Below are 10,804 nucleotides of genomic sequence, written 5' to 3' on the forward strand. Positions count from 1 at the left end.
AGGGCAGAACGGCTGGCCCTTGAATGTACACAGAGAGCTAATATTAATAATATGCATGCCACTCTCTCCTGGTTGAAAGTGGAGGAGAGATTGACTTCATCACTCCATTTATTTATGAGAGGTATTGCCATGTTGAATTCACAGAGCTGTTTGTCTTAACTACTGGCACACAGCTCGGACACCCATGCATACCCCCACAAGACATGCTACAATAGGTCTCTTCACAGTCCCCAAGTCCAGAACAGACTATGGGAGGCACACAGTACTACATAGAGCCATGACTACATGGAACTCTATTCCACATCGAGTAACTAACGCAAGCAGTAAAATTAGATTTAAAAAACAGATAAAAAACTCCTTATGGAACACCAGGGACTGTGAAGCAACACACACATTGGCACAGACACATGCATGCATAGACACATGCATACACACACTATACATACACATGGATTTAGTACTGTAGATATGTGGTAGTGGTGGAGTAGGGGCCTGAGGGCACACAGTGTGTTGTGAAATCTGTGAATGTATTGTAATGTTTTAAAATTGTATGAACTGCCTTACTCTTCCTGGGGTCCAGAAAAATTATCTGCTGTTTTGGCAGCAGCTAATGGGGATCCATAATAAATACAAATACACACACCCTCTCCCACCGGGACATGTCGTCAGGTGGATGCTGCCGCACGGCGCCCACACACAACTCATCCCAGCAGGCTTGGTATTTTCATGACCTTTTGAAGTTTGGTAGTAATTCTCTCTCTAGGAGATGGTGACCGACTAGTGGGGATATCAAACCCTCTATCTAATAATCTCTCTCTAGGAGATGGTGACAGACTGACTAGTGGGGATATCAAACCCTCCATCTAATATTCTCTCTCTAGGAGATGGTGACAGACTAGTGGGGATATCAAACCCTCCATCTAATATTCTCTCTCTAGGAGATGGCGACAGACTAGTGGGGATATCAGGATCCGGGCCCAGCGTCATCTCACGACTAACACTCAAACTCACAGGACAGGCTGGGTGACACCATACACGACTTCACAACACAAGAAGTCACTTTTGTGTGATAGTTTAGGATTGTTCACATTTGCGTGCGTAGTTTGTCTGAAATCTCAGATGTCAGATTTTTGAACTTCGGACATTGGTGAGTTCAGACAAACGGTGTATGTTCATGGTGGGAGATTTCTCTAACACAGTCTCCATTTTCCAGGCCTCCCAATGTGCCGCCCAAACCTCACAGTGGCACAAATAGGAGGGCTAGGCCCCGCTCGGTCTTTAACGTTAAGTTGTTTAATGGCAATCTGGAGTCCTTTGTCAAGGTACTGGTCAAGTCTGGCCTTGGACTGCTACCGACCGTCTCTCCGACCGTTTCCATAATAATGACCGTAACTCAACAACTCACACTTTTGTCTTTTTCCTTGGGTCTGATCATTAGGCTGACCACACCAGTCAAGGATTTTATCTTCTCGTTTCTCTCTGTAGTCTCAAACGTTGGGGAAGCACAGGGGTGGCATTGCTACTGACAGAGTGCATCCAGGGAAGGAGGTAGGATGACAGAGCAGAGGGCACACTAGCACAGTGGAGGGGGGTGAAGGGGGAGGGTGGGGAGATGGAGGACGGGATGTAGGGAAGATGTTTGTCTCCATCTTTCCCCCGAGTCTCTGCTGTCAGCTAGGGCATTGGTATTCCTCCCGATTTCTCTCTCTTCCTTCTCTCTCTTCTCTGGCTGGTTTGAAAGCAGCCATTGTCAGCAGGATATATGTGACAGCCAGGGGATGGTGGCCAGAGCGATAAGGAATCCACCACCTCCCCACAATGCCCTGCTGCTTCCCCTGCGTTTGACGCCAGCTCTATTCTTAGTGTGTGGGGGGTGAGGGCTGGGCTGTGGTACTGTAGCTGGCTGCTGTGGTGATTTAATCTGGGTTTCACCTCTCTCGCTCTCTCTGCTTTCTTCTCTGCTTCCTCATAGCCGCGGACGACGGAACTCGCACGCCAGACACCAGGTAGAGTGGAGACACTGGAGTGGAGAGGGACCCGTCCCTACTGCTACCTGTCTGTCTGTCAGAGCCGGGGTGATAACAGTATTGCCATACTCGTTAGTATTGTGGCAAGGAAACAAAACACGAAGCGGGTTTAACTTCTTTAGGAATAGCTCCCTAATGTTGGAAACAAACATCATTATGTTGTCATCCAGAGTCACATTTATTTACACTGCTCAAAAAAATAAAGGGTTACACTAAAATAACACATCCTAGATCTGAATGAAATATTCTTATTAAATACTTTTTTCTTTACATAGTTGAATGTGCTGACAACAAAATCACACAAAAATGATCAATGGAAATCAAATGTATTAACCCATGGAGGTCTGGATTTGGAGTCACACTCAAAATTTAAGTGGAAAACCACACTACAGGTGGATTCAACTTTGATGTAATGTCCTTAAAACAAGTCAAAATGAGGCTCAGTAGTGTGTGTGGCCTCCACGTGCCTGTATGACCTCCCTACAACGCCTGGGCATGCTCCTGATGAGGTGGCGGATGGTCTCCTGAGGGATCTCCTCCCAGACCTGGACTAAAGCATCCGCCAACTCCTGGACAGTCTGTGGTGCAACGTGGTGTTGGTGGATGGAGCGAGACATGATGTCCCAGATGTGCTCAATTGGATTCAGGTCTGGGGAACGGGCGGGCCAGTCCATAGCATCAATGCCTTCCTCTTGCAGGCACTGCTGACACACTCCAGCCACATGAGGTCTAGCATTGTCTTGCATTAGGAGGTACCCAGGGCCAACCGCACCAGCATATGGTCTCACAAGGGGTCTGAGGATCTCATCTCGGTACCTAATGGCAGTCAGGCTACCTCTGGCGAGCACATGGAGGGCTGTGCGGCCCCCCAAAGAAATGCCACCCCACACCATGACTAACTCACGGCCAAACCGGTCATGCACGGCATCTGCAGACTCTGTCATGTCTGTCACATGTGCTCAGTGTGAACCTGCTTTCATCTGTGAAGAGCACAGGGCGCCAGTGGCGAATTTGCCACTCTTGGTGTTCTCTGGCAAATGAAAAACGTCCTGCACGGTGTTGGGCTGTAAGCACAACCCCCACCTGTGGACGTCGGGCCCTCATACCACCCTCATGGAGTCTGTTTCTGACCATTTGAGCAGACACATGCACATTTGTGGCCTGCTGGAGGTCATTTTGCAGGGCTCTGGCAGTGCTCCTCCTGCTCCTCCTTACACAAAGGCGGAGATAGCGGTCCTGCTGCTGGGTTGTTGCCCTCCTACGACCTCCTCCACATCTCCTGATGTACTGGCCTGTCTCCTGGTAGCACCTCCATGCTCTGGACACTACGCTGACAGACACAGCAAACCTTCTTGCCACAGCTCGCATTGATGTGCCATCCTGGATGAGCTGCACTACCTGAGCCACTTGTGTGGGTTGTAGACTCCGTCTCATGCTACCACTAGAGTGAAAGCACCGCCAGCATTCAAAAGGGACCAAAACACCAGCCAGGAAGCATAGGAACTGAGAAGTGGTCTGTGGTCCCCACCTGCAGAACCACTCCTTTATTGGGGGTGTCTTGCTAATTGCCTATAATTTCCACCTGTTGTCTATACCATTTGCACAACAGCATGTGAAATTTATTGTCAATCAATGTAGCTTCCTAAGTGGACAGTTTTATTTCACAGAAGTGTGATTGACTTGGAGTTACATTGTGTTGTTTAAGTGTTCCCTTTATTTTTCTGAGCAGTGTATTTTGCAAGCTATAGCACACAATATTTTACATACAGCAGGTTTTTAAAGGACCAAATAGTTTGGTCTGCTTTGTGTTTTCATTTTTGCCATTGAGAAAATATTGTGATACTGTTATTGTCACAGTCTTACTGTCTATGCTGACTTCCTATCTCTGTCTCTCTCTTTTTCTGCCCCTAACATCCCCTCCACTTCTTGTCTGTGATAATCTTTCACCCGTTTGTGCTGATGTGCAATACTAACTCCCTGGAGGTTTGCCCTGACAGACTGAACTGCTCACATCTATAGATGTCAATTTATTGATATCGTTATTCATATATTCCTGTGCCAGGGTTACAACTGGATTATGAAGTACAATTTGATCTGCACCCTATTAATTGAAAATGTACCCTATACTTACAATTTGGCTTAGATTACGTTGTAAAATTCGTAGAATGCCCAACACTTATTTCAGACCTTGCAACATCTACATTGACAGATATTGAATTCCTCCAAACATAGTCTGTCTTGCTTAGTCCTCAGCTACAGAACATTGGTACCCGGTGGTTCCTGGAATCCCGGCATGGTTTAGGGCCGTGTGTCTACGCCCCCTGGGTGAAAACACATCCACAACATTATTAGAAGCATGTAAGAGGTCTCTGCCTCAGCAGGGAGCTAGTAGCTGGTACTTCGGCCAAGTGTACTCTGGAGTGCAGCTCTTGTACCCTTCTACTGAAGGAGGGAGGAATGTGTTCTCTGTAAAGGGACAGAGCCTCTCTCTCTCTCCTCTTTTCTCACTCCTCCTCTCTCTCTCTCCTCTTTTCTCACTCCTCCTCTCTCTCTCTCCTCTTTTCTCACTCCTCCTCTCTCTCTCTCCTCTTTTCTCACTCCTCCTCTCTCTCTCTCTCCTCTTTTCTCACTCCTCCTCTCTCTCTCTCCTCTTTTCTCACTCCTCCTCTCTCTCTCTCCTCTTTTCTCACTCCTCCTCTCTCTCCACTCCATATGGAGTGTGTGGTAGTGTCTCTGTTACATAACCTCACATCCCTTATCAGTGTCCCAAGTGTGCTCTCAAGTGTTGACGTAACACAATAAAACAAGATAAAGAGGCCATGTTTAGTACCACTGAAGCCCCATTGAGTTGTATTGGCTAAGAGAAACTGGGCATGAATGGTTCTGTAGCTGCAAAACTTTAGTCTGTCTCTGTAAACCTTCAGTATGATCATTGGTAACACTTTACTGTAGTCCCTTATATGCCAATGGCAGATGTTATATTATCATAAGTAGTTATTCTAAAGGCTTTATGAATGCATACATAAGGCTGGCTACAGTAAAATGTCACTGGTCATTTCTCCCTTCACCCATTAAGTATAATAATGGAGGCATGCATTTCGGGAAAAATAAGCATGTAAGGACTGAATGATATAATATATTTCAGAATGGGCCATCTGTTAATATGACATGTCCTTCCTCTCATTGTGAAGGACTCTGGACAAGCTATTCCCCGTGTGGTGGAGAGCTGTGTTCGATTCATCAATCTCTATGGTGAGCTGGTCATCCATATATTACTTGTGTTTGTTTTGCGACAGCTATGATTTTCTCTCCTTTTCTCATCTCTTGCAGGCCAATCAAGCGTAACAGTCCAAAATGACTGTGTGGTGCTAAAACTTCTCCCCTGGTCAAGGGTAACATTGCGGCAATTTCAGTGTTAATTGTCTGGGTGTTTCCATTCTTCCCGTGTCTGTGTTAAAATCCGTTCCATTTTAGTCACAGTCATGGGAAAGACTATGCAGATGCCATCTTGTTTACAGCATCTGTCCATGCAGCCAATGGGATGCAACACACACACACACCCTTCACACACACTGTCAAATAGGTTAGTTAGACTATCGCTGTGAGACGCATTAATAAAACTCCAACAAAACACGTCGGCTTAAACTTTTGAAGGCGTGACGCTAATGACCTCTCTGTGTTTTGCGGACACCGGCGATGTCTTACTGGGGCGGCCGTCTCTAGTGGGGAAGACCCTGACTAATTAAGTTCTGAACTGACCTCTCTCCTTATTAAATGCTAATCCTGGCTGGAGGGCACTTTAGTAAGACTTGGTTGCGGTCTCACTCCCTCATTAATTATCTTTAATTGGAAAACTTAAGGGCAAGAGGAATGGGATGTGGCCTTTAGTTGGGACTTAAACTGGCTTTTCTTTTTGCACTGGTGGTCTTTTATAATGGCTGCCTGTCACAATGGACTAAACGTGTGTGTCTACCTTTCTGTTTCACCTCTCTCTTCCTCTCTCTCTCTCGGTTCTGTACTTCTCTCTCCCCTCTGCCATTCTTTGTTCCCTGCAGGCCTTCAGCATCAAGGGATATTCCGTGTGTCCGGGTCTCAGATGGAAATCAATGACATCAAGAACTCATTCGAGAGAGGTACTGTAGGATGTTCTGTTATTGTAAGTTACTGTAGGATGTTCTGTTACTGTAAGGTACTGTAGGATGTTCTGTTACTGTAAGTTACTGTAGGATGTTCTGTTACTATAAGGTACTGTAGGATGTTCTGTTACTGTAAGGTACTGTAGGATGTTCTGTTACTGTAAGGTACTGTAGGATGTTCTGTTACTGTAAGGTACTGTAGGATGTTCCGTTACTATAAGTTACTGTAGGATGTTCTGTTACTGTAAGTTACTGTAGGATGTTATGTTACTGTAAGGTACTGTAGGATGTTCTGTTACTGTAAGGTACTGTAGGATGTTATGTTACTGTAAGGTACTGTAGGATGTTCTGTTACGATAAGGTACTGTAGGATGTTCTGTTATTGTAAGTTACTGTAGGATGTTCTGTTACTGTAAGGTACTGTAGGATGTTCTGTTACTGTAAGGTACTGTAGGATGTTCTGTTACTGTAAGGTACTGTAGGATGTTCTGTTAGGATGTTCTGTTATAAGGTACTGTAGGATGTTCTGTTACTGTAAGTTACTGTAGGATGTTCTGTTACTATAAGGTACTGTAGGATGTTCTGTTACTATAAGGTACTGTAGGATGTTCTGTTATTGTAAGGTACTGTAGGATGTTATGTTACTGTAAGGTACTGTAGGATGTTCTGTTACGATAAGGTACTGTAGGATGTTCTGTTACTATAAGGTTCTGTTACTATAAGGTACTGTAGGATGTTATGTTACTGTAAGGTACTGTAGGATGTTATGTTACTGTAAGGTACTGTAGGATGTTCTGTTACTGTAGGATGTTCTGTTACTATAAGGTACTGTAGGATGTTATGTTACTGTAAGGTACTGTAGGATGTTCTGTTACTATAAGGTACTGTAGGATGTTCTGTTACTGTAGGATGTTCTGTTACTGTAAGGTACTGTAGGATGTTATGTTACTGTAAGGTACTGTAGGATGTTATGTTACTGTAAGGTACTGTAGGATGTTCTGTTACTATAAGGTACTGTAGGATGTTCTGTTACTGTAGGATGTTCTGTTACTGTAAGGTACTGTAGGATGTTATGTTACTGTAAGGTACTGTAGGATGTTCTGTTACTATAAGGTACTGTAGGATGTTCTGTTACTGTAGGATGTTATGTTACTGTAAGGTACTGTAGGATGTTATGTTACTGTAAGATACTGTAGGATGTTCTGTTACTATAAGGTACTGTAGGATGTTCTGTTACTGTAGGATGTTCTGTTACTGTAAGGTACTGTAGGATGTTATGTTACTGTAAGGTACTGTAGGATGTTCTGTTACTATAAGGTACTGTAGGATGTTCTGTTACTATAAGGTACTGTAGGATGTTATGTTACTGTAAGGTACTGTATGATGTTGTGTTACTGTAAGGTACTGTAGGATGTTATGTTACTGTAGGATGTTCTGTTACTGTAAGGTACTGTAGGATGCTCTGTTACTGTAAGGTACTGTAGGATGTTCTGGTACTGTAGGATGTTAACATAATATTGTACAGTCAGCCCAATACTTTTATACTGTCCAGGATTGATAGGTCAGTCAGTCAAATTACACTTCACACATTTGATACCATCAGTGGATTGCAGCACATAGGGACAGAAGGAAAAGCAAACATAGGAAATCAATTATGTAGTTCATTTGAGCTGCAGAATATGACTTTGCTTAATTGCTAGTTAATTTTCTGTTTTGAGATAATTAGTTAACACTGGAAAGAACTTATTAAGCTAATGAAAGAAGCAGAAACATTGACATGTTTACAATGTACCCTAGTCAAATGGGCACTGCTTGTTTGTAAGTTTCAAACTTCCTTCTAGTCAGGGGAAATGTAATGATTGCCTGCATACAACACCCTCACATACACTTATCGATCTCCCAGGTAAGGACCCATTGACAGATGAAGAGAACAACCACGACATCAACTCGGTTGCCGGGGTTCTTAAACTCTACTTCCGGGGCCTGGAGAAATCCCTCTTGCCCAAGGAAAGATTTAATGACCTCCTCTCCTGCGTCAGTAAGTACCTCTGCTTGACGTTGTCTCTGGACCAGCACAGCTGGCTGTGCTACATTATAATAAACACACGCAAGCATGTACAAACAAACACACAGACGCGCGCACACCCACACATATTATGGGCATATCTGCAAAGTTTAACTTAATGTCTTCATATTGAATGGAAGTGTATACATTGTGACATTCAGATGGAGCAGATGCCCTCTAGGAGCCATGTAAGTCATTAGTTGGTGTTCACATGCCCTCCACAGGACAACTCTTAATGTCCCACTATGGGGAAATCATCACAAACATCATAGCTACTACTTACTCTTCTGTGGTGTGTTCATCAGTAGCATTGTGTCATCCCGTCTTTGTGCCTGGAGGTGAATAGTACCACTTTGTGTTGTTGACTATCTTCTCCACTGACTAGAGCATTCATGTGGTGAGCTAGGACACAAAGCTCACCATACAGCCTGGTGTTGGGTAAAGAAAAGTATAAACGCACAACTACAGTAGTGTTTACATCAAACCATACAGTGGCGAGTTCACTACTCTGTCACAGACGGCCATATTGTTCTCTTGCTGTAACGGCAGTGTGACACGGTCTTGCATAGTTCAGTCCGCTCTTTGTGGGACACACTCTGACCTTTTATAAGATGTCATGTGGGGGCTTTTGGGGGGGACTAGTGGAGTAGGCACTGTTGTTCAAGAACAATGGACTGGCTAGCTAGTGTGGGTCACGTACTGTACACAACGTTTGCCTTAATGCCTTTGGTGTGTGTGAGAATGGGTGGGGGTGGGGGGGTTCTGTGTGTGCACTCGCCGCCTTCTGTGTGTATGTGAGCGAGAGATATGGCATTGGTTTACATTGTGCAGTCAGTGTGTGAGTGATGGGGATTCCCTGTTGTCTACATTCTCAGGCTTCACATACCAGCAATTGGAGAGTGGGCCTCTTGCCAAGCCACCAGTCTCCATATTAATAAAACCCTCCATTCCTTTCAGAATGAGCCAGATATTTAGCACAGTATCACCTTTTACTTTAAATGGTTGGCTCACTGGGCACTGGGTAAACACATTTATCTAGGTACAGAATGTTGTCCATGTTTTTCACAGTGCTGCATTTGAACTTTAACTTGGTCTTTGTTGTACAGCTGCAAATGCCTGTGTAGTCTGTCTATGGTCTTTTCATTTGGGATTCACAACGAGTGGGCTGGGGTGATTGTGAGGAGGGCGGGTGACTGTTCTTTAAATAGCATCCATCTGAAGTGTTCAGGAACCATGCAGAAAGAAACCGAGTTAAGTACTCATGTAAGATGAATAACATCACAAGTATTCCCAAAAGCCAACTCCCAGATGGCCCAAACTCCTTTCACGGTGACAGCACTACTTCAGGCAGCCATCGTTGTTGTCAATGAAAAAATGAAATGGGCTGCTTTGGAACGGAGGAGATGGGCGGATTCGAGTGAAACAGATCAGTGCTCCACCATTTGTGATCATTCTGAGATGAGACTAAAGGGATGTTTTGTGAGATGCTTTGTCCTTGATAATTATAGCAGTAGTGACAAAAATAGTTTAAAACGCCAAAGATAATTTTCTCTGGCTGACTAGAAAGAGACCGAGATAGAGAAACAGTATGAGGTCTCGACATGTTTTAGTGCTTCAGCAGACACTCTTGTCCAGAGACTTCTAATCAGAACGTTGTGCTCTGAGACATCTCAAGAAGACACACGCTCCCTCTCCCATCTGATAGAAGAGTGTAACATTCTTACGATATTTAGTGCAGCAACAGAACTGGAAACAGCAGAACTTATACCGGTGTGAATTATTACTGTGCAATTGTCTTCTATGATATTTATAACGGTTCTTCACAGGAATTCTAAGGACAGTGCTAGCATCTATAGTGCTATTGGGAGCAGTTTTGTGCTCTGAGACAACTTCATCAGTGGTTAACTTGGTGAGGGCTCCAGACACAGCTCTCGCCATTGAGCGCAGCATTGAGTCTGATTCAACCAGGCTATAGAATTTGTGACCTATCCTAATGGCCTCAGCCCGAATATGCTGCTGTGCTATTTATCGCTGCAGTCACACTGGGTATCAATGAGTGAATGGTCACATTCAGATGGATAACTCTCATTAAATATGCAGCCCTGCAAAGTGGTGGGTCAGACCCATTTTAGAGAAGAGCATGGACGACAAAGTGACAGAAATCACAGTGATACGTTCTCTGGATGTGTTGGTTTCTTGGCGGAACTGTTCACTCGCTCGTGTGAACACACACACATACACACACACAACACACATACACACATACACACACACAACACACACACACACACACACACACACACACACACACACATACACACACACACACACATACACACACACACACACACACACACACACACACACACACACACACACACACACACACACACACATATACACACACACACACACACACACACACACACACACACATATACATATACACACACACACACATATACACACACACACACACACACACACACATACATACATATACACACACACACATATACATACACACACACATACACATATACACACACACATACATACATACACACACACACACA

General features: G+C 44.3%; 1 protein-coding gene across 5 annotated transcripts in view; it reads left to right on the forward strand.

The window, feature by feature from the left end:
• LOC112218749 (SLIT-ROBO Rho GTPase-activating protein 1) overlaps positions 1 to 10,804 on the forward strand; it is a 152,266-nt gene that overhangs the window by 115,027 nt on the left and 26,435 nt on the right. For 3 of the 5 annotated variants that reach the window (XM_042301648.1, XM_042301644.1, XM_042301645.1), the window contains exons 12-15: positions 1,214 to 1,322; positions 5,219 to 5,279; positions 6,083 to 6,160; positions 8,067 to 8,201. In XM_042301648.1, the coding sequence (XP_042157582.1) occupies positions 1,214 to 1,322; positions 5,219 to 5,279; positions 6,083 to 6,160; positions 8,067 to 8,201 (383 nt within the window). Of the gene's footprint in view, positions 1 to 1,213; positions 1,323 to 1,972; positions 2,007 to 5,218; positions 5,280 to 6,082; positions 6,161 to 8,066; positions 8,202 to 10,804 lie in introns of all 5 variants that reach the window. The other 2 variants (XM_042301646.1, XM_042301647.1) reach the window with 1 other exon arrangement.

Source organism: Oncorhynchus tshawytscha, linkage group LG19 (genome assembly GCF_018296145.1).
Source record: "Oncorhynchus tshawytscha isolate Ot180627B linkage group LG19, Otsh_v2.0, whole genome shotgun sequence".
Classification (NCBI taxonomy): domain Eukaryota; kingdom Metazoa; phylum Chordata; class Actinopteri; order Salmoniformes; family Salmonidae; genus Oncorhynchus; species Oncorhynchus tshawytscha.